The 24,181-nt window shown below is 39.1% G+C and overlaps 1 protein-coding gene across 2 annotated transcripts in view; it reads right to left on the reverse strand.

Moving 5' to 3' along the window:
• CYB5R4 (cytochrome b5 reductase 4) overlaps positions 1–24,181 on the reverse strand; it is a 115,888-nt gene that overhangs the window by 59,238 nt on the left and 32,469 nt on the right. For both annotated transcript variants that reach the window (XM_069598337.1, XM_069598338.1), the window contains exons 3-4: positions 23,872–23,972; positions 14,752–14,833 (exon numbers count right to left, since the gene is read on the reverse strand). In XM_069598337.1, coding sequence (XP_069454438.1) covers positions 14,752–14,833; positions 23,872–23,972 — 183 coding nt within the window. The remainder of the gene's footprint in view (positions 1–14,751; positions 14,834–23,871; positions 23,973–24,181) is intronic.

Genomic DNA, 24,181 nt, shown 5'->3' on the forward strand with positions numbered 1-24,181 from the left:
ATACAAAAACTCTCTAAATGTTCATCAACAGATGAATGGACAAAAAAGATGTTGTACATACAATGGAACACTATTCAGCCCGAAAAAGAACAAAACAATGCCATGTGTAGCAACATGGATACACTTATCATACTAAGTGAAGTAAGCCAGAAAGAGAAAGACAAATACTACATGATCTCACTTCTATGTGGAGTCTGAAATTTGACACAAATGTGTGTGTATATATATCTATATCTATATAAATATGTAAGTGATTCACTTTTCTGTGCAGCAGAAATCAACACACTGTAAATCAACTATATTGCAATTAAAGAATACATATTCTTTAACTGAATATACATTCACATATATACACATATATATAAAGAAAATGTGACTATTTTAAAAAAATGATTTCAGCTGGGGTTTTGTCATTTTTTTTCAATAAATAATTATTGAAAATCAAGAAATAAAGGGAATTCCCTGGTTGTCCAGTGGTTAGGACTCAGTGCTTTCACCACCTGGGCTGGGTGCAATCCCTGGTCTGGGAAGTAAGATCCCATAAACCAAGCAGTGAGCCCCCGCCCCGCCACCAAAATTAAAATTTTAAAAGTACGTTTAGGTCTGGAACAGTGCTGTCCAGAAGAAATATAATACAAGTCACAAGTATAATTTAAAATGTTCTAAAAACCACTTTCAGTTCAGTTCAGTTGTTCAGTTGTGTCTGACTCTTTGCGACCCCGTGAATCGCGGCACTCCTGACCTCCCTGTCCATCACCAACTCCCAGAGTTTGCTCAAACTCATGTCCGCTGAGTCGGTGATGCCATCCAACCATCTCATCCTCTGTCGTCCCCTTCTCCTCCCACCTTCAATCTTTCCCAGCATCAGGGTCTTTTCCAATGAGTCAGTTCTTTGCATCAGGTGGCCAAAGTATTGGAGTTTCAGCATCAACATCAGTCTTTCCAATGAACACCCAGGACTGATCATCTTTAGGATGGACTGGTTAGATCTCCTTGCAGTCCAAGGGACTCTCAAGAGTCTTTTCCAACACCATAGTTCAAAAACATCAATTCTTCAGCACTCAGCTTTCTTTACAGTCCAAGTCTCACATCCATACCACATAACCACATTAACAAAGTACAAAAAGAACAGGTCAAATTAACTTTAATAATATATTTTTACTTAATACAACATATTCAGAATATTATCATTTCCACATGACAATGTAATCAATGTAAAGTTATATTTTATAATTTTTCATCCTAATTCTTAAAATGTAGCACTTAGGCTTCTAGCACATTTCAATATGGAGAGAATTCCCATGCTCACTAGCCAGCCACATGTAGCCAGTGGCTATAATAGAGACAGCAAAGGATTAAAAAAAGGGCAAAAAGTAAGAACATTTCTCATCTTTGCCAGAGAATGAAGTGTTCCACATAAATAAATCAGCAGTGACTGAAGCTCACCTTTTCAAGCAAAGTTTCTCCTTTCATTCGTTACTGATATCTTTCTAAATCATGAAACAAACTACAATCCTTTTTAAACAAAGGATTATAAAAAGCACATTGATTTTTGGCTTGGTAAGGGCTCACTAGCATTACCTGTTTTATATTCTGACAGTTAGCTCTTCTGTGTTCTTTTCAGACATCACTTCCCCATTAGAAGCCAGGTGATAAATGAAAAACTGTCCTCTCAAATCTGCTCAGCTGTGGGGATGCCTATGAAATGCTACTTCTGGATCCTCCCTGCACTGGGGTCTGGCAGTCACCCCACCTAAAACATGGTGTCGGGGATCTCGTATGGGAAGAAGTCCATGTACAAAATTTCTCTTCAGTATATCCATCATCCCTCCCAACCCCTTGTAAATCCTCATGCTAGCAAGTCTCCATCTACTGCCTTCTGTCTCTGTTTTCATCCTCTATTCCCATTTCATCTCTGTTTCCATTTCATCTAGAAGTTCTAATTGCAGATTAGAGCATGTGAATACATGCTTGAGTTTGCCACGGAGAGTCACCGTTTACTGCCTGCCCTCTCTTGAACTAGTGTAACTACTAATAGAAGCCTCATGCTTTCTCAAATCCATCCCAGTTTGGACAATGACACTGCTACCCCATCTAACAGTTCTATCCCTAAGTCTCAGGCCAGTAGACTGCAATGATCAACCCTGCCTATAGATAAAAGGCATACGAAATACTCTTAAAAAATACTTCACTTTAATTAATAAATTCTTTAAAATAAAGAATATTCTTTATTTCTGACATATTAAACCCTTCTCTTCAGTTACTCTGTCCCTTTTACATGATTCACTCCTCTTGTTAGCCTGCAAGTCAAACTGTAACTGGTTAGATCTTAGTCTCTACTGTTAAAAAAAAAAACAAAAACAAAACCTGATCCATTTACTTGCAATCAACACGTTCCTGCAGAATCCCTGTCTTTGCTCCCTAATACCTTGCAAGCTGCCTTATATCACTACCTGTTACTGGCCACACCCCAGCAAAACATTCGTAATCCCCAAAAGCTTTATAGTGAAACAGAGATTCACAACCATGCTCTCACATGCCCTGTCAATAATGATGATAATACTTGATTTTTCCCAGAAACAGAGCCATGGTAAGACACATCAATACATGCTGATAATTACAAGGGTACAAAAAGGGAACAGAAAACATAAGCAGCCTGAGCATCACAGGAACAGAGGGGCAAAGGCAGCCACTAATAGCAACACCCACTTCTACTGTCCCTGCCAACTGTTGCTTCTAATGCGTCGAGTGGTTAGCAAACATTATTTAATCTTCACAATGACTCTGGGATGTTTCATTCTTAAACCCCATTTTACTGCTGAAGGAAAAAAAACCAAACAAACTCATGTCTGTTAACTGATGCTGAAGATCACAAAAGCGTATGAGTGTAATCTGAGGCAGAGATGAGATCCGAAGCCGTGGTTGTCTATATGAAACCTGTGTTCTTTCTACAGATCATGCAGCCTCAGGAATCATTCAGGGCTACAGACAGTGTGAAAAAGGGAACATTTAATTTATGAATGCACAGTATTTCAGAGTCCATGTCTCATTCTGGGTGAGAAATACGTTTGCACTTTGCTGAACCAGGTGGTGAGAAGAAGGAATACTCATGACAGTTTAGTTCTTTACCATTAAGATTCAGTCAAATCCTCAGTTTCCTCCACCCTGCTGATTTTAGTTTCATAAATTTGCTTTCGTTAGTCTTTTTTATTTTAAATTAATTAATTTATTTTAATTGGAGGCTAATTATTTTACAATATTATAGTGATTTTGCCATACATTGACACGAATCAGCCATGGGTGTCCATGTGTTCCCCATCCTGAACTCCTCTCCCACCTCTTTCCCCATCCAACTAATTTTATTTCAACCTTGTTACTAAATAAGTTTATGTTGTCATATTTTCTCTCAGAACATCCAAGGTAATGTTCTATTGGCTTCTGTCTTCTACTGATATTCTAATGAATTAGCAATAACAGCTTGTAAATTACATGAGTAAATTAGCTGTCAATATACCGGTTTCTCAGTGACTCTGTGTCTCTCTGGCTGTTTTTCATATCTTCTCATTGTCTTGGTGTTCTTCAAGCTGATTACAAAGAGAATACGTGTAGATTTCTTTTTATTTATCTTGATCAGGATTTGGTGAATTTGCTATCTCTGACATTTGTGATTTATCAGTTCTGGAATGTTCTCAGCCATTCAGATGCCTCTTCCTCATTCTCACTACTACTTCCTTCTGGAAATCTGATTATAAGTGTTAGATCTTATTACTGTATTCCCTGTGGCTCTTGAATGTTTTTCTATCATTTTGTTTTTCTGTACCACATCCTGTCCAATTTCTGCTGCTCAGTTTTATAGTTCATTGGACTGCTGTATGTCTAATCGCTCACTGTTCATGTTATGCACTTTTTTATATCACCAGCTCGATTTTTCATTTCCAAAGCTTCTATTTTTTTTAATTCTACACAATTACTAGTCTCCTTCTTTACTATGTTATTAATTTATTCTTATTTTCCTAACCACATCAAACAAAATTATTTATTCTGTATACAAATAATAAAGTCCAAGGAGTGAAATTCTGTCTTTATTTCTGCTGACTTGTTTCCTCAAGCGTTTAATTTTTCACTGTACACTAATAACTGCTGCTCTATACCTGTGGGAATTTTGAGGGTTTTAGATTGAAAGTTTTTCCACTAAAAAGGTATCTATAAATCTGCCAAGCAGCCTGGGAAACCAGTAATGGGAGACCATTTTACTTCCGGTTTGAGGTTTCTAGGACTACATAGGTGGTATATATTTGAATTCCCAACTCATATATGGGTAAGACTGTGGCTACAAATTCTCAAAGGAAACTTCTCTTTCCTCTCCCCCATCACCTCATAAACAAGGTCAAGGCAGACTATCCTGACATCCCCCTTTGTTGTTGGATAGATTTTTCCGTTAAGCATTCTCATTTCACTGATTATACAGACTTCAGGAGCCAAGCCACAGGCAGGGATCTCAGTTCTAATTCCTTCCCTTTACCGACCCAAGATCTGATCTTTCTTTTCCTATGTGACCATTAAAATTCCTGTGTGGCTCTAAGTTCGAGTATCTGATAAGTGTTTTCTGAAAGTGAAGGTATGAGAACTAGCTTATCACTTTGAATTGCTCCTTCTAACTACTTTTTTCCCCTTAACCTGGCAATTTCCCTGTGGAATCTGCTCATTTTAAACAGAGTCTGCTGTATTTGGTGAAACATTTTGAAGGTTCTCTGTCTTTCATTTCCAGGCAGGCAGGAAGGAAATCTTGAGTCCTTTCATTTGTTTCATGCCTATGACACAGAAGCCTAAGGAGCTGGGAGACTTTCTGACCACCCTGAAAGGTATTACACAGAAGCATGTGATCTTTAGTATCAGACTGTGTAAACAAGACATGTAATATTTAGGGTGAAGTGAAGTTAGTCCATTCTGAAGGAGATCAGCCCTGGGATTTCTTTGGAAGGCATGATGCTAAAGCTGAAACTCCAGTACTCTGGCCACCTCATGTGAAGAGTTGACTCATTGGAAAAGACTCTGATGTTGGGAGGGATTGGGGGCAGGAGGAGAAGGGGACAACAGAGGATGAGATGGCTGGATGGTATCACTGACTCGATGGACACAAGTCTGAGTGAACTCCGGGAGTTGGTGATGGACAGGGAGGCCTGGTGTGCTGCAATTCATGGGGTCGCAAAGAGTCGGACACGACTGACTGACTGAACTGAACTGAACTGAAAGTTAGTCACTTAGAAATTTTAGTTAAGAACGTGTTCCCTGCTGGCAGTGATCTGGTGAGCTCTGGAGCAATTAAGAAAAGAAAGGTATTTGTTTACAAAAGTAACCTGGTTTGGAAGAACTGTCGGACACTAAAGTTCAAAGTAATTTGCTTTTGGTGTACTGGCAGACCTGGTTTATTGTGCATTGCTTTATCCACTTTGCAGTTATAGTGTTCCTAAAAAACTGAAGGCTTGTGGCAACCTGGCATAGAGCAGGTCTACTGGGGCCATTTTTCCAAAAGCATTTGCTCATTTCAGGTTTCTGGGTCACATTTTGGTAATTCTGGCAATATTTCAATTTTTTTTCATCATTATTATATTTGTTATGGTGATCTGTGATCAGTGATCTGATGTTCAATTCAGCTCAGTCGTGTCTGACTCTTTGCGACCCCATGAATCGCAGCATGCCAGGCTTCCCTGTCCATCATCATCTCCCAGAGTTCACTCAGACTCACGTCCATCGAGTCCGTGATGCCATCCGGCCATCTCATCCTCAGTTGTCCCCTTCTCCTCCTGCCCCTACCACTGTAATTATTTGGAAGCACCATGAACTGCATACCCACGTAAGACTGCAAATTTAATCCATAAATGTGTTTGATTTGACTGTTCCATGGACTGGCCATTTCCCTCTCTCTTCCTCTCCTTGGGAGTGTTTCTATTCTCTGAGACACAACAATTTGATATTAGGCCCATGAACATAACACTACAATGGCCTTGAAGTGTTCAAGTGAAAGGATGAGTTCCACGACTCTCACTTTAAATCAAAAGCTAGAAATGATTAGGTAGTGAGGAAGGCATGACGAAAGACAAGACAGGCTGAAAGCTAAGTTTTCTATATCAAACAGTTTGGAGATGCACAAGATTCATGCTCTTTTCATGCCTGCTAACACAACATCTAGGCTTCTCTAGTGGCTCAGCGGTAAAGAAAGTGCCTGCTAAACAAAAGACACAGGTTTGATCCTTGGGACAGGAAGATCCTTTGAGGAAGGCAACCCCCTCCAGCATTCTTGCCTGGAGAATTCCATGGGCAGAGGAGCCTGGTGGGCTAAAGTCCATAGGGTCACTAAAGAGTCAAGATATGAGTGAGTGACTAAACAACAACAACACAACATCCACTCTGTGGCCTGTGGATCAGAGTCATTTTGACTTTCAAGTCTTCTTATTTAAGAAATATATTTTATAAGGCTATATAGCTGCCATAGATAGTGAGTCTCCTGATGGATCTTGGCAAAGAAAACTGAAAACCTTCTGGAAAGGAGTAACTATTCTAGATGCCACCAAGACAATTCATGATTCATGGGAAGAGGTCAAAATACAAACTTTCAGAGGAGTTCGGAAGAAGTTCATTCTAACCCTCACAGATAACTCTGAGGGGTTCAAGACTATCGTGGAGTGAGTAACTGCAGATGCGGAGGACATAACAGGAGAACTAGAAGTGAAACCTGAAAATGGGACTGAGTTGCTATAATTTCATCATGAAACTTGATAGATGAGGAGTTGATTCTTTTTTTAAATATAAATTTATTTTAATTGGAGGCTAATTACAATATTGTATTGGTTTTGCCATACATCAACATGAATCTGCCACGGGTGTACACGTGTTCCCCATCCTGAACCCCCCTCCCACGTCCCTCCCCATACCATCCCTCTGGGTCATCCCAGTGCATCAGCTCAGACCATCCTGTATCATGCATAGAACTTGGACTGGAGATTTGTTTCATATTTGATATTATATATGTTTCAATGCCATTCACTCAAATCATCCCACCTTCACCCTCTCCCACAGAGTCCAAAAGACTGTTGTATACATTTGTGTCTCTTTTGCTGTCTCGCATACAGGGTTATTGTTACCATCTTTCGAAATTCCATATATATGTGTTAGTATACTGTATTGGTGTTTTTCTTTCTGGCTTACTTCACTCTGTATAATAGGCTCCAGTTTCAGCCACCTCACTAGAACTGATTCAAATGTATTCTTTTTAATGGCTGAGTGATACTCCATTGTGTGTATGTACCACAGCTTTCTTATCCATTCATCTGCTGACAGACATCTAGGTTGCTTCCATGTCCTGGCTATTATAAACAGTGCTGCAATGAACACTGGGGTACACGTGTCTCTTTCAATTCTGGTTTCCTCAGTGTGTATGCCCAGTGGTGGGATTGCTGGGTCATCTGGCAGTTCTACTCCAGTTTTTTAAGGAATCTCCACACTGTTCTCCAAAGTGGCTGTACTAGTTTGCATTCCCACCAACAGTGTAAGAGCGTTCCCTTTTCTCCACACCCTCTCCAGCATTAATTGCTTGTAGACTTTTGGACAGTAGCCATTCTGACTGGCGTGAAATGGTACCTCATCATGGTTTTGATTTGCATTTCTCTGATAATGAGTGATGTTGAGCATCTTTTCATGTGTTTGTTAGCCATCTGTATGTCTTCTTTGGAGAAATGTCTGTTTAGTTCTTTGGCCCATTTTTTGATTGGGTCATTTATTTTTTTGGAATTGAGCTGCAGGAGTTGCTTGTATATTTTTGAGATTAACTGCCAGTTGCTTCATTTGCTATTATTTTCTCTCATTCTGAAGGCTGTCTTTTCACCTTGTTTATAGTTTCCTTTGTTGTGCAGAAGCTTTTAAGTTTAACTAGGTCCCATTTGTTTATTTTTGCTTTTATTTCCAAAATTCTGGGAGGTGGGTCATAGAGGATCCTGCTGTGATTTATATCGGAGAGTGTTTTGCCTATATTTTCCTCTAAGAGTTTTATAGTTTCTGGTTTTACCTTTAGATCTTTAATCCATTTTGAGTTTATTTTTGTGTATGGTGTTAGAAAGTATTCTAGTTTCATTCTTTTACAAGTGGTTGACCAGTTTTCCCAGCATCACTTGTTAAAGATATTATCTTTTCTCCATTGTATATTCTTGCCTCCTTTATCAAAGATAAGGTGTCCATATGTGTGTGGATTTATCTCTGGGCTTTCTATTTTGTTCCACTGATCTATATTTCTGTCTTTGTGCCGGTACCATACTCTCTTGATGACTGTGGCTTTGTAGTAGAGCCTGAAGTCAGGAAGGTTGATTTGTCCAGTTCCATTCTTCTTTCTCAAGATTGCTTTAGCTATTCGAGGTTTTTTGTATTTCCATACAAATTGTGAAATTATTTGTCCTAGTTCTCTGAAAAATACCACTGGTAGCTTGATAGGGATTGCAGTGAATCAATAGATTGCTTTGGGTAGTATACTCATTTTCACTATATTGATTCTTCTGATCCATGAACATGGTATATTTTTCCCTCTATTAGTGTCCTCTTTGATTTCTTTCACCAGTGTTTTATAGTTTTCTATATATAGGTCTTTTGTTTCTTTAGGCAGATATATTCCTAAGTATTTTATTCTTTTCACTGCAATGGTGAATGGAATTGTTTCCTTAATTTCTCTATTTTCTCATTTTTAGTATATAGGAATGCAAGGGTTTTCTCTGTGTTGATTTTATATCCTGCAACTTTACTATATCCATTGATTAGCTCTAGTAATTTTCTGGTGGAGTCTTTAGGGTTTTCTATACAGAGGATCATGTCTTCTGCAAACAGTGAGAGTTTTACTGCTTCGTTTCTAACTTAAGATTCCTTTTATTTCTTTTTCTGCTCTGATTGCTATGGCTAAACCTTCCAAAACTATGTTGAATAGTAGTGGTCAAAGTGGGCACCATTGTCTTGTTCCTGACGTTAGGGGAAATGCTTTCAGTTTTTCACCACTGAGGATAATGTTTGCTGTAGATAATGTTTGTCATATATAGCTTTTATTATGTTGAGGTATGTTCCTTCTATTCCTGCTTTCTGGAGGGTTTTTATCATAAATGGATGCTGAATTTTGTCAAAGGCTTTCTCTGCATCTACTGAGATAATCATATGGCTTTTGTTTTTCAATGTGTTAATGTGGTGTATTACACTGATTGATTTGTGGATATTGAAGAATCCTTGCATCCCTGGGATAAAGCCCACTTGGTCATGGTGTATGATCTTTTTAATATGTTGCTGGATTCTGATTGTTAGAATTTTGTTAAGGACTTCTGCATCTATGTTCATCAGTGATATTGGCCTGTAGTTTTCTTTTTTTGTGGCATCTTTGTCAGGTTTTGGTATTAGGGTGATGGTGGCCTCATAGAAGGAGTTTGGAAGTTTACCTTCCTCTGCAATTTTCTGGAAGAGTTTGAGTAGGATAGGTGTTAGCTCTTCTCAAAATTTTTGGTAGAATTCAGCTGTGAAGCTGTCTGGACCTGGGCTTTTGTTTGCTGGAAGACTTCTGATTACAGTTTCAACTTCTGTGCTTGTGATGGGTCTGTGAAGACTTTCTATTTCTTCCTGGTTCAGTTTTGGAAAGTTGTACTTTCCTAAGAATTTGTCCATTTCTTCCAAGTTGTCAATTTTATTGGTATATAATTGCTGATAGTAGTCTCTTATGATCCTTTGTATTTCTGTGTTGTCTGTTGTGATCTCTCCATTTTCATTTCTAATTTTATTGATTTGATTTTTCTCTCTTTGTTTCTTGACAAGTCTAGCTAATGGTTTGTCAATTTTATTTATCCTCTCAAAGAACCAGCTTTTGGCTTTGCTGATTTTTGCTATGGTCTCTTTTGTTTCTTTTGCATTTATTTCTGCCCTAATTTTTAAGATTTCTTTCCTTCTACTAACCCTAGGTTTCTTCATTTCTTCCTTTTCTAGTTGCTTTAGGTGTAGAGTTAGGTTATTTATTTAACTTTTTTCTTGTTTCTTGAGGTATGCCTGTATTGCTATGAACCTTCCCCTTAGCACTGCTTTTACAGCGTCCCACAGGTTTTGGGTTGTTGTGTTTTCATTTTCATTCATTTCTATGCATATTTTGATTTCTTTTTTGATTTCTTTTATGATTTGTTGGTTATTCAGCAGCATGTTGTTCAGCCTCCGTATGTTGAAATTTTTAATAGTTTTTCTCCTGTAATTGAGATCTAATCTTACTGCAATGTGGTCAGAAAAGATGCTTGAAATGATTTCAATTTTTTTGAATTTACCAAGGCTAGATTTATGGCTCAGGATGTTATCTATCCTGGAGAAGGTTCCATGTGCACTTGAGAAAAAGGTGAATTCATTGTTTTGGGGTGAAATGTCCTATAGATATCAGTTAGGTCTAACTGGTCTATTGTATCATTTAAAGTTTGTGTTTCTTTGTTAATTTTCTGTTTAGTTGATCTATCCATAGGTGTGAGTGGGGTATTAAAGTCTCCCACTATTATTGTGTTATTGTAATTTCCCCTTTCATACTTGTTAGCATTTGTCTTACATATTGTGGTGCTCCTATGTTGGGTGTACATATATTTATAATTGTTATATCTTCTTCTTGGATTGATCCTTTGATCATTATGTAGTGTCCATCTTTGTTTCTTTTCACAGCTTTTGTTTTAAAGTCTATTTTATCTGATATGAGTATTGCTACTCCTGCATTCTTTCTGTCTCTATTTGCGTGGAATATCTTTTTCTAGCCCTTCACTTTCAGTGTATGTGTCCCTTGTTTTGAGGTGGGTCTCTTGTAGACAATATATATAGGGGTCTTGTTTTTGTATCCATTCAGCCAGTCTTTGTCTTTTGGTTGGGGCATTCAACCCATTTACATTTAAGGTAATTATTGATAAGTATGATCCTGTTGCCATTTACTTTATTGTTTGGGGTTCGAGTTTATACTCCCCTTTTGTGTTTCCTGTCCAGGGAAGATCCTTTAGCATTAGTTGGAGAGCTGGTTTGGTGGTGCTGAATTCTCTCAGCTTTTGCTTGTCTGGATAGCTTGATTTCTCCTTCATATTTGAATGAGATCCTTGCTGGGTACAGTAATCTGGGCTGCAGTTTATTTTCTTTCATCACTAACTATGTCCTGCCATTTCCTCCTGGCCTGAAGAGTTTCTACTGAAAAATCAGCTGTTATCCTTATGGGAATCCCCTTGTGTGTTATTTGTTGCTTTTCCCTTGATGCTTTTAATATTCATTCTTTGTGTTTGATCTTTGATAACTTGATTAATATGTGTCTTGGGGTGTTTCGCCTTGGGTTTATCCTGTTTGGGACTCTCTGGGTTTCTTGGACTTGGGTGATTATTTCCTTCCCCATTTTAGGTATGATCTCCTCAAATATTTTCTCATGGTCTTTCTTTTTGTCTTCTTCTTCTGGGACTCCTATGATTCAGATGTTGAGGTGTTTAACATTGTCCCAGAGGTCTCTGAGGTTGTCCTTATTTCTTTTAATTCATTTTTCTTTTTTCCTCTGATTCATTTATTTCTACCATTCTATCTTCTACCTCACTTATCCAGTCTTCTACCTCACTTATCCAGTCTTCTGCCTCGGTTATTCTACTATCTGTTCCCTCCAGAGTGTTTTTGATATCATTTATTGTATTATTCATTATTTATTGACTCTTTTTTATTTCTTCTAGGTCTTTGTTAAACCTTTCTTGCATCTTCTCAATCCTTGTCTCTAGGCTATTTAACTGTGATTCCATTTTGTTTTCAAGATTTTGGATCATTTTCACTATTATTATTCGGAATTCTTTATCAGGTAGATTCCCTATCTCTTCCTCTTTTGTTTGGTTTGGTGGGCATTTATCCTGTTCCTTTACCTGCTGGGTATTCCTCTGTCTCTTCATCTTGTTTATATTGCTGAGTTTGGGGTGGCCTTTCTGTATTCTGGAAGTTTGTGGAATTCTCTTTATTGTGGAGTTTCCTGGCTGTGGGTGGGGTTGTCTGGGTGGTTTGTCAAGGTTTCCTGATTAGGGAAGCTTGTGTTGGTGTTCTGGTGGGTGGAGCTGGATTTCTTCTCTCTAGAATGCAATGAAGTGTCCAGTAATGAGTTATGATATGTAAGTGGGTTTGGAGTGACTTTGGGCAGCCTGTATATTGAAGCTCAGGGCTATGTTCCTGTGTTGCTGGAGAATTTGCGTGGTATGTCTTGCTCTGGAACTTGTTGGCCCTTGGGTGGTGCTTGGTTTCAGTATAGGTATGGAGGCGTTTGATGAGCTCATGTCAATTAATGTTCCCTGGAGTCAGGAGTTCTCTGGTGTTCTCAGGATTTGGACTTAAGCCTCCTGCTTCTGGTTTTCAGTCTTATTTTTACAGTAGCCTCAAGACTTCTCCATCTCCTTTTGAAGACAATGGGCTGCTTTTCTGGGTGCCTGATGTCCTCTGCTGGCATTCAGAAGTTGTTTTGTGGAATTTACTCAGCGTTCAAATGTTCTTTTGATGAATTTTTGGGGAGAAAGTGCTCTCCCTGTCCTACTCCTCTGCCATCTTAGGACCGCCTCTCTGGAATGAGGAGTTGATTTTTATGGATAAGCACAAAATGTGGTTTCCTGAGATGGAACCTACTCCCAGTCCAGATGCTGTGAACATTGTTGAAATGACAACAAAGGATTTAGAATATTACATAAACTCAGTTGATAAAGTAGCAGCAGCAGTATTTGAGGGGACTGACTGATTTTGAAAGAAGTTCTACTGTGGGTAAAATGCTATCAATCAATGTGGCAAATTCCATTGTGGTTTTATCTTAAGAAACTCCACAGCTGCCCCCAACTCCAGGAATCAACCACCACCCTGATAAGTTAGCAGTCATCAAAATCAAGGCAAGACACTCCACCAGCAAAAAGATTACAACTTGCTGAAGGTTCAGATGATGGTTAGCTTTTTTTTCAGTAATAAAGCTGTAGGGAAAGAGCAAATTAGCCAGGATGGCATGGTCAGGCTCTCTCGCCCCAAGGCCTCTTACTCTCGCCCTGCGTTTTGTAAATAATGATTATGTAATAGCTGAGATCACTTTTAGCCCTGCACATGAGGTGTTCCCTTAGTCACGGGCTACCTTGTGTGGCATGCCTGTATGAGTTTCACCATGAAAGCCCTGGCTGATGCAGCACTGAGGCTACACTGGAATGACATCATGATTATGTTATATGAGGTTATGTTATGGTTCTCTTATGGCTATGTTATGGTTATGTTGTGGCTGCTGCTATGGCTGCTGCATCAGCCAGGAGAGAGGTTGTGTTATGGCTGCTGTTCCAGCCAGGAGAGAATAAACGTGTCTGCACTTCTTATGGCGCCTCTAATCTCCTTCCAGCCTTGTAGCTTTTGCCTTGCCTACCCTGGGTTCAGCAAACAGTGCAAACAGTAAGAACAGAAGACAACTGGCCTCACGAACAGGATGAGCAATACAGAAGTGTTTTTCAATTAAGGTATGTACATTGTTTTTGCAGACATACTGCTATTGCATACTTAACAGACTATAGTAGAGGGTAAATATAACTTTTATGCACTGGGAAACCAAAAAACTCATGTGACTTCCTTTACTGTAGTATCTGCTTTACTGTGGAGGTCTGCAACTCAACCTGCAATACTTCTGAAGTCTGCCTAGATACGTGTAATGCTTATTTGTTTTGTAGTAGTATTAGTAGAAAGAAGAAAGCCTTTTTGCATATCTGTTACACTGCTATCATGCTGATTTACTCATATGAATTATTAGCCCTATCAGTCTTTGCATAGATTAAAAAAAAACTTGAGGCTCAGTGATAGAAAGAGCTATCTTTATGGCACCATCAACAGGCCATGGAACAAGGGTTCAAATCTAGGTAAGTTGACACAGCCAAAGGAGGCCTCCATCAATAAAGCCTGGAAATACAAAACTCACTTAACTACATAAATAGTAGCAGAGTCAGGTCAAACAAGCCAATTTACTCCTACTTTGGATGTCAAAATCAAGAGTTGTTCAAAATAAATGACTCCATTCCATCCACAGTAAAGGACTCATGCAAAGTGCTTCTGCCACTCTTACCGCATGTTGAAACTTTGCAAAGGGCACTATTCTAAAAGAAGCTTAGGAGTAAAGAGATGCTCTCCAACACTGTGCTGATTGCAGAGTGGCAGTTGTCAAGGTAAGGGCAAGAAACCGGTTTTTCAAAAAAGTACTTTAAAATCAGAATATGGGTTGTCTATGATAAATAGTCAAGGAATGGGAGATAAAGATGGGAAGGAAAATTTCACTGTATAACTTTTTATATTTTCTGATTTTTGAGTCATGGGAATACAATTACATATTCAAACAATTACACTCTAGGAAACTAGTCTAAAAGTCAACTCTAATCAAGTGTTTAAGCTACTGTATGTAACGAGACTGGTTACATAGAGTCTTGTAACAAAAGACTAACAAAAACCAAGTAAACAAAGTCCTTTCACTTCAATTATGTTTATTCCCCACACTATGGAAAGTTCTCTCAAAACAGTCAAATTTTTCAGGTAAAGTCACTGTTTCATTCTAAATAACTAAAGAAAAGCCTTTATAGTGGCTGGACTAGGAGGCCAGTGAAATGAGAATGATTTAGTGATTTATTTAAATCTATTTACTGAAATCCCTCTAAAAGATAGTACACCTGTGTCAAACACCAATGCCAGTTTAGTCCTGGATCCACGTACCTTTAGGAAGAGCAGGTTTCATGGCCATCCTGCCCACCAGGCATTCTTTCAGCATGGATTCATAGTTGACCCAACGATGAACCTACCGTGGGAGAAAAGTAACATAAAAGCAACATGACTCCAACTCCATGAGATGCTACCATTTCCTTCTGATCAAAACTAGACATTCTTACACTGCTCTGAAAAACTAAAAAGCAGATTCAATTAGTCAACAAGGGAGGGACAGAATGAGAGCATATGCAGGGACAGTTTAGAAAAATGTTCTCCAAGTGTCGTCTATAGACCTCTGGAGAATCCCAATGCCCAGATACCCATGAGGTCTTGACTAGTGTCAATATTGGGTTGGTTAAAATGTTCATTTGGGTTTTTCCATAATGTCTTATGGGAAAACCTAAATGAACTTTTTGGCCAATTCAGTAACACCAAGATGTTATTTACCTTTTTCACTGTGTTGACATTTGCAACAGTTTTTAAAAAAGCAATGTGGGTAAAACTGCATCTTAGCACACAGCAAGGCAATGGCCTCAATCATGATATTCTTCACCACCACAGACCATGGGGATGGAGGGAATTGATTTCATTTGAGAATATCCTTCCATAATTAGAAAAAAAAAAAAAAAAAAACAACTTTCTTAAACCTGAACCCTTGGTTTCAGGACCTTTTTTATATGCTGTGTGACAAATGGGAAGTTCTCAAAAATACTTATGCTGCTAAGTAAGATGGTTTCCCTGAGGAAAAACATTTAGGCAATTGTTTGATTTGCATATCAAACTGTGTTTTTTCTTGAAAGGCTGTTTATAAGTAAAAGAAAATGAATGACCTATACACTAGTTACTTGGACTTGGGTATCTGATAGACATTTTCTTCAAAATGAACAAAGTGAGATTTTCACCTCAAGGAAAACAACTAACAGTATTTGTTGACAGACTTAAAAATGGGAATTACATTTAAACAACCTTTCTGGAGGACACCTTCTCAATATACACTAAAAATCTTAAAATATGCAACTCTTCTATTTAGTAATTCAGGAATTTACCTGGGAAAATATTTACATATACAGAAAGATCCAGGCACCAAGATACTCATCATAGCACTATTTATATTAGCAAAATTTTGGGAACAACCTAAAAGACCAATTGTAAAAGATCATAACAGAAAATCATAATATATTATTCAATAAATGCTATATAATAATTAAAATAATCAGGTCAAATAATACTGTCATCAGAATCTTTATGTACGTTTCCTGAATATATAAATTTACACTAAAATAGAAAATATGTAAAAAATATATACATAATTATAAATGGACAATCACTAATAGAAATTGAAATTTTATTTACTAAATATTTATGGAGTATCCAGTTATGTGTAAAGTACCACCTCTGGGGCTATATAGAATTTTAACAGGTAGAATAAGGAGAAAGATATTCAAAGCAGCAAAGGTACAGAGTTTGTCAAAGCTAACAATTCACTCAAAGCACTTCACTTTGCTCAAAGCAAGGCGCATGTTGAGAATATTTACTTGGTACATTATTTTTAGGCCCTCAAAAGCCAGACTAATGACCTTAAATGTACTATGTTGTGTGAAATGGATATCTCCTGCCACATTAATAAACAAGGATGAAAAAGCCATCAGGGACTTCAGGCCTTCAAATGTGAATTTCTGAGCCTGGTGGGCCCCCAAGAGGGAGAACAATGCCTGCAATGAAACAGCTGTTAGCTGAGGAACTTAAGGGTGTCACAGTCATCAGCCATTACATCCCTCCCATGTAAGCCAGTAAGCCCTAGCTCAGTTCAGTTCAGTTCAGTCACTCAGTTGTGTCCGACTCTGCAACCGCATGAATTGCAGCACGCCAGGCCTCCCTGTCCATCACCGACTCAGGAAGTTCACTCAAACTCACATCCATTGAGTAGATGATGCCATCCAGCCACCTCACTCTCTGTCGTCCCTTTTCCCTCCTGCCCCCAATCCCTCCCAGCATCAGAGTCTTCCAATGACTCAACTCTTCACGTGAGGTGGCCAAAGCATTGGAGTTTCAGCTTTAGCATCATTCCTTCCAAAAAACACCCAGGACTGATCTCCTTTAGAATGGACTGGTTGGATCTCCTTCCAGTCCAAAAGACTCTCAAGAGTCTTCTCCAACATCACAGTTCAAAAGCATCAGTTCTTTGGTGCTCAGCTTTCTTCACAGTCCAACTCTCACATCCATACATGACCACTGGAAAAACCATAGCCTTGACTAGATGGACCTTTGTTGGCAAAGTAATGTCGCTGCTTTTCAATATGCTGTCTAGGTTGGTCATAACGTTCCTTCCAAGGAGTAAGCGTCTTTTAATTTCATGGCTGCAATCACCATCTGCAGTGATTTTGGAGCCCAAAAACACAAAAGTCGGACACTGTTTCCACCGTTTCCCCATCTATTTCCCATGAAGTGATGGGACCGGATGCCATGATCTTCGTTTTCTGAATGTTGAGCTTTAGGCCAACTTTTTCACTCTCCTCTCAGTTTCATCAAGAGGCTTTTTAGTTCCTCTTCACTTTCTGCCATAAGGGTGGTGTCATCTGCATATCTGAGGTGATTGATATTTCTCCCGGCAATCTTGATTCCAGCTTGTGGTTCTTCCAGCCCAGCGTTTCTCATGATGTACTCTGCATAGAAGTTTAATAACCAGGGTGACAACATACAGCCTTGACGTACTCCTTTTCCTATTTGGAACCAGTCTCTTGTTCCATGTCCAGTTCTAACTGTTGCTTCCTGACCTGCATATAGGTTTCTCAAGAGGCAGGTCAGGTGGTCTGGTATTCCCATCTCTTTCAGAATTTTCCGCAGTTTATTGTGATCCACACAGTCAAAGGCTTTGGCATAGTCAATAAAGCAGAAATACATGTTTTTCTGGAACTCTCTTGCTTTTTCCATGATCCAGTGGATGTTGGCAATTTGATCTCTGGTTCCTCTCTCTGCCTTTTCTAAAACCAGGTTGAACATCTGGAAGTTCATGATTCATGTATTGCTGAAGCCCGCCTTGGAGAATTTTGAGCATTACTTTACTAGCACGTGAGATGAGTGCAATTGTGCGGTAGTTTGAGCATTCTTTGGCATTGCCTTTCTTTGGGATTGGAATGAAAACTGACCTTTTCCAGTCCTGTGGCCACTGCTGAGTTTTCCAAATTTGCTGGCATACTGAGTGCAGCACTTTCACAGCATCATCTTTTAGGATTTGAAATAGCTCCACTGGGATTCCATCACCTCCACTAGCTTTGTTCATAGTGATGCTCCCTTAGGCCCACTTGACTTCACATTCCAGGATATCTGGCTCTAGAAGAGTGATCACACCATCATGATTATCTGGGTCGTGAAGATCTTTTTTGCACAGTTCTTCTGTGTATTCTTACCACCTCTTCTTAATATCTTCTGCTTCTGTTAGGGCCATACCATTTTTGTCCTTTATTGAGCCCATCTTTGCATGAAATGTTCCCTTGGTATCTCTAATTTTCTTGAAGAGATCTCTAGTCTTTCCCATTTTGTTCTTTTCCCCTATTTCTTTGCACTGATCACTGAAGAAGGCTTTCTTATCTCTTCTTGCTATTCTTTGGAGCTCTGCATTCAGATGCTTCTGTCTTTCCTTTTCTCCTTTGCTTTTCACTTCTCTTCTTTTCACAGCTATTTGTAAGGCCTCCCCAGACAGCCATTTTGCTTTTTTGCATTTATTTTCCATGGGGATGTTGTTGATCCCTGTCTCCTGTACAATGTCACAAACCTCTGTCCATAGTTCATCAGGCACTCTGTCTATCAGATCTAGTCCCTTAAATCTATTTCTCACTTCCACTGTATAATCATAAGGGATATTTGATTTAGGTCATACCTGAATGGTCTAGTAGTTTTCCCTACTTTCTTCAATTTAAGTCTGAATTTGGCAATAAGGAGTTAATGATCTGAGCCACAGTCAGCTCCCACTCTTGTTTTTGCTGACTGTATAGGGCTTCTCCATCTTTGGCTGCAAAGAATACAATCAATCTGATTTCGGTGTTTACTATCTGGTGATGTCCATGTGCAGAGTCTTCTCTTGTGTTGTTGGAAGAGGGTGTTTGCTATGACCAGTGCATTCTCTTGGCAAAACTCGATTAGCCTTTGCCGTGCTTCATTCCATATTCCAAGGCCAAATTTGCCTGTTACCCCAGGTGTTTCTTGACTTCCTAATTTTACATTCCAGTCCCCTATAATGATAAGGTCATCTTTTTTGTGTGTTAGTTCTAAAAGGGAATTAAAAAAGGAGAATACTTCCTATCAGGCTACAGCCACTCTCTACAGATGAGGGATAGGGTGTGTAAAAACAGATGGGCGCAGGATGCTGGCCCTAGATAGCTAAGAAACACTTCATTGAAAGAAATTATTTCAGTAAACCCTGAAGCTAGTGTCTTCCATGTTGCTCAGTTGTGTCCAGCTCTTTGTGACCCCAGGGACTGCAGCACACCAGGACTCCCTGTTCTTCATTATCTCCTGGAGCTTGCTCAGTCATTTCCATCCAGTCGTTGATGCCATCCAACCATCTCATCCTCTGTCACTCCCATCTCCTCCTGCCTTCAATCTTTCCCACCATCAGGGTCTTTTCCAATGAGTCAGTTCTTTGCATCAGGTGCCCAAAGTACTAGAACTTCAGCCTCAGCATCAGTCCTTCCAATGAATATTCAGGATTGACTGGTTTGATCTCCTTGCAGTCCAAGGGACTCTCAAGAGTCTTCTCCAACCCCACAGTTCCAAAGCATCAATTCTTTGGCGTTCAGCCTTCTTTATGGTCCAACTGTCACATCCATACATGACTACTGGAAAAACCATAGCTTTGACTACATGGACCTTTGTCAGCAAGGTAATGTCTCTGCTTTTTAATACACTGTCTACGTTGGTCACAGCTTGTCTTCCAAGAACAAGTGTCTTTTAATTTTGTGTCTGCATTCACGATCTGTAGTGATCTGGAGTCCAAGGAAATAAAGTCTGTCATTGTCCCATATATAGAATAGCGCTAAATTTCTTAGTTTGAGATATCTGTCTTTCCTTAATTTACAATAATCTTTCATGTTCAGACTATCTGCCCCCTTTGCTGCACACTTCTATAAAATCTGACTCCTTCCCTGCCTCCTTGGAGCAATTTCTCAGAGCTCCTTGAGATGCTGCCTCCGGGAATGAAGTCCTAAGAACTCTCACTTTTCAGGTTGTGACTATTTTTTAGTCAACAACTGCCAATGGTGAGCCTCTGAGAGCTGTAGAGCAAGGTTCTAAGACAACTGTCTCTGAGAATACTACTTTAGTTGTCTTGTTATCTAAACGGTACTGAAGGTAAAGGTATCAGGACAGTATTCAAATACTAGGGTGAGAGAGGGTGATGATGACCTGACTAGAGGCACTGCGGAAAGAGAAAAGGTACAATATTTAAAGACAGAATCACAGAATTTCACCAGAAATTGGATATTGGGGCACATTTGTTACCAAGAGTGTTGCCCCAGAATCTTAACACTGCTCATCCCTCATGTGGAAACTAACTACCCTTATCTGAGTTTCCGGCCCAATTATAAAACGATGAAGCTGCTCCTAAAGAACTTTCTAAAGAATCAGTTATAACCAACTAGGCCCAAATGGCAGAAGACCTGCTGACCTCCAGTGGACTGAGTCCTCTTTATACATTCACTGTAATACATTAGCACGCTAAGGCACATATCCCCCAGTGCCACAACAGCTGACAAGTGCCATGACAACAACTAGAAGCACCCCAAAAAGGACTGAAAACGAGCATTGCCTCAGGGCTGGATCCAAGCCACACCCTGTTTCAGAAAAGTCATTACTATTCCTCCCACTCTTTACTGAATTCCCTCCGTTTTACCTCAACCTTCTATACATATGGTGTCTCAGTCTGAGCAGGGTCAAGAAATTGATCTGAGAACTAGTTCTTACTTCTCCATCGTTTGACCACTGAATAAAGCTTGTGCTGCTGCAGTCTCAACACTGGTTTTGTCATTGGTTGTACAAATCTGAGCAAAAAAAGAACCTTCCTGGTTCAGACAAGGAGTCTTGGCCTAGGCTAACACTTGGGCACAAGTCCAGGTGACCGATTCAGTAACAAAATGAGAGAAGGCAAAGATTACTCAAGTGGTTTCAAGTTCTCATTTCCAGAAACAGGAAACAGAGAGGGAAAAAAGGGAAGAAGAATATGAGTTGATGTTATCTGAGGGTGCACTAAGCTCAAGTATCAACAGGTTATCACACTGTCCCTCCAACAACTGAATATACTAAGCAAGTAATCAGGAGTGAGAAAAAAACTAGACAGAAGTCTGACAGTAAAGAGATTACTTAACATTCTTTGTACAACTCAAATACTAGATATTAAAGATACAAGAAGTTTCACTATTGTTTCTAGAATATAAAGTTTCCTTCTGTGGTGAGGAAAAGTCATAAACAAACAAGGGGAATGCAGCAATCTGGTAACTAGCGTGGACAAAGAATGCAGCCTGCCATTTTAATAAACAAGGATCTTGTAGCCGTAAAGCAATCAACCATGACAGCTGCCTGCTATGGGGTGCCCTAAGGGGAATTCAGGCTCCTCTGGTGGCTCAGTCAGTAAAGAATCCACGTGAAATACAGGAGACCTGGGTTTGGGAAAATCCCCTGGAGAAGGAGATGGTAGTCAAGTCCAGCACTGCCTGGGGAATGCCATGGACAGAGGAGCCTGGTGGGCTACAGTCCATAGGAATAGCAAGAGACTCAGACATGACTTAGTGACTAAACCATCACCACCCATCAAGGGGAATTCAGGATGGAGAAAAAGAGGATACTGGCTCTAGAGAGTTAAGGTGTATGGCAAAACCAATACAATGTTGTAAAGTAAAAAAAAAAAAAAAAAAAAAAAGGAGTAATTGATCTTCTTATACATAGAAAAGGGGCTTCCCTGTGGCTCCTCCAATGCAGGAGACCTGGGTTCGATCCCTGGGTCAGGAAGATCCCCTGGAGAAGGAAATGGTAACCCACTCCAGTATTCTTGTCTGGAGAATCCCATGGACGGAGAAGCCTGGTAGGCTATATAGTCCATGGGGTTGCAAAGAGTCGGACATGACTGAGCGACTTCACTTTCACACGTAGAAAAACACTAAAATCTTTAACTTGAGAGGTTTTCTCTTTGTGATTAGTAATAATCTTTTGATATTCAATTGATGTCCCCCCCCCCCACCCCAGCAAAAATTCCTACAAATCCTGGTTTCTCCCTTACCTCTTTGGGAACAGCTTCTCAAAGCTATCTGACAGACTGCTTCTGATAGTTCACAGTAATGCCCCAAGTGCATTTTTTTTTCCTTCAGTCAACAAAAGGATTGTAGAACTTGCTAAAGAACTTAACAATATAGTAGTTCTTATGACTTCCCCCCAAAGAAGCTTAAATAAGGTCCTTACAACCACATGACACTAAGAAATATAAACAGGACTAGATGTTACTGGAAATTCATCTATGGAAGAGTACATTCAGCAATCAAGAGGTTACAAAAGCCAACTAAAAATTGTCTCTTGCCATCTGCCTCTACAAAGATGAAGTCACTAGCCACTGTAGCCACTGACCTTCAGCATACCCTGAAAGGAATTCAGGGCACAGATCAAGAATGAGACACTCTATGTCCAGGTAAAAACTGGCAAAAAGGGCCTTCAGAGAGTTAGACATTTTCAAGAGAAGATTTTATGAGCCTAAATTCTTACATCTTCTCACACTTAGAAAAGCATTAAAATCACTACGAGTGACATCTGCTCTTTGTGACTAACAGCAAGCCTCTGCCAAAATATGAGCTTGACTACATGTGCCCCACTTCACTAAAAACATATGACCTCTCCCGCAACCCCACTGGAGCAGTTTCTCAGAGCTCTCTGAAATGCCGTCTCCCAGACTACAGTTCTCATTTTGCTACCAATAAAACTTAATCACAATTCTCACATTGTTTTTTTTTTTTTTTTTCCCAGTTGACACACAGGAGATGAAAATCTGGTAGATAAATTTTCCTGGCAAATGTTCCCAAACTCTTCTATTTCACTTGCATTGGTAGCAGATAACCAATACCAAATTACAATGGGAATTTACCTTAAATTAACAAGAGCCTCCCAAGGAGAATCCTAACATCACTGATAAGCAAAAATGACTTTTCTCCAAACCAGTAAAAACATTAATAGCAAATGATATTTGGCTATTTAAGCAGGTGCGTGTAAGTACATTAAAATACATAACAAATTGTATTTCTGGTAGCCTGGTAAAAAAATAAATCTCCAAATGGATGAGAACATAAGAGGAACAGAAATTAAAGTTCATTTTTTCAGAAGGCAACTCAAAAAATAACTCAACTGGTTCAGATATCTCAACTGGTAAAGTCCAGTACTACAACATGGTTATTAATCATGGTTATTAAACATGGTTATTAATTAAAGTACAAAATAAAGCTTTCATCAGAGGAAGGCAAATTTCTATTCCTATCAAGATAGTTGTTTAAAGATAACAATTCAGCCAAAGGATAGTAGTTATCACATACTACATAATTTTTAAATAGTATAAGAAATAATCACTTAAATAAATATAAGGGGGGAAAGTGACTCATTTAAATATCTTCTGATATATACAGAATCTCTGCTATCACTCTAGGAAAAATGTTTCCTATTCATTAATGATCTTTCTACACAACATACAGATTGAGTATGACAAAACAGGCTGATTATGTAACAATCCCCAAACAATTAAAGACTAAGAGCCAAGAAGCTAAGTGACTTGTTTTCTCTAACAGTTACTGCCCACATTAGTCAATCATCACCATGATCAAAACTGATATAAGCTGAGTGAACAGTTGCCAGCAGAGAAGGCAGCAAACACTTACACGTAGACTCTCAGATACAGATTTGAGAGCAACTCTAAAATGTTAGTAAAATAACTCAAAGGCAAATTAAATGAGCAGTTGCTATTTATGAGCAACTTCCCACACTTCAAATTTCAAGCCAACACATCTGAAATTTATGCCACTGTTTTCTTTCTCTCTACCACAGCCACACTACTGAACCTGAGAGTGTGGTCCCACTAGGATAGAATGATCACTTTCAGCACCTTACCTGATCAAAAAGGTCAGTACCATCTGATCCTGCTGCTCTCATAAGTTCATCTTCTCCACCAGGATGATACTCCATATATGGGCTGACATTATAAACAAAGCCTACATCAAATAAGGAGAAATAATACCCTAAATGAACTTCTTAAAAACTGTATAAAGTAGATGTTTCAATAAATTTTTCCAAATACATCCTACTTAACAAACCATTACTTAGAAGTATCAAGGATATAAAGGGTCTGAGGTTTCACCATACTTGCAAGCTAACAAGTTAGGCTGCTAGTTTCATGGGTCCTGACGGAAAACACGAGACT

This window comes from Ovis canadensis, chromosome 8 (genome assembly GCF_042477335.2).
Source record: "Ovis canadensis isolate MfBH-ARS-UI-01 breed Bighorn chromosome 8, ARS-UI_OviCan_v2, whole genome shotgun sequence".
Taxonomy (NCBI): domain Eukaryota; kingdom Metazoa; phylum Chordata; class Mammalia; order Artiodactyla; family Bovidae; genus Ovis; species Ovis canadensis.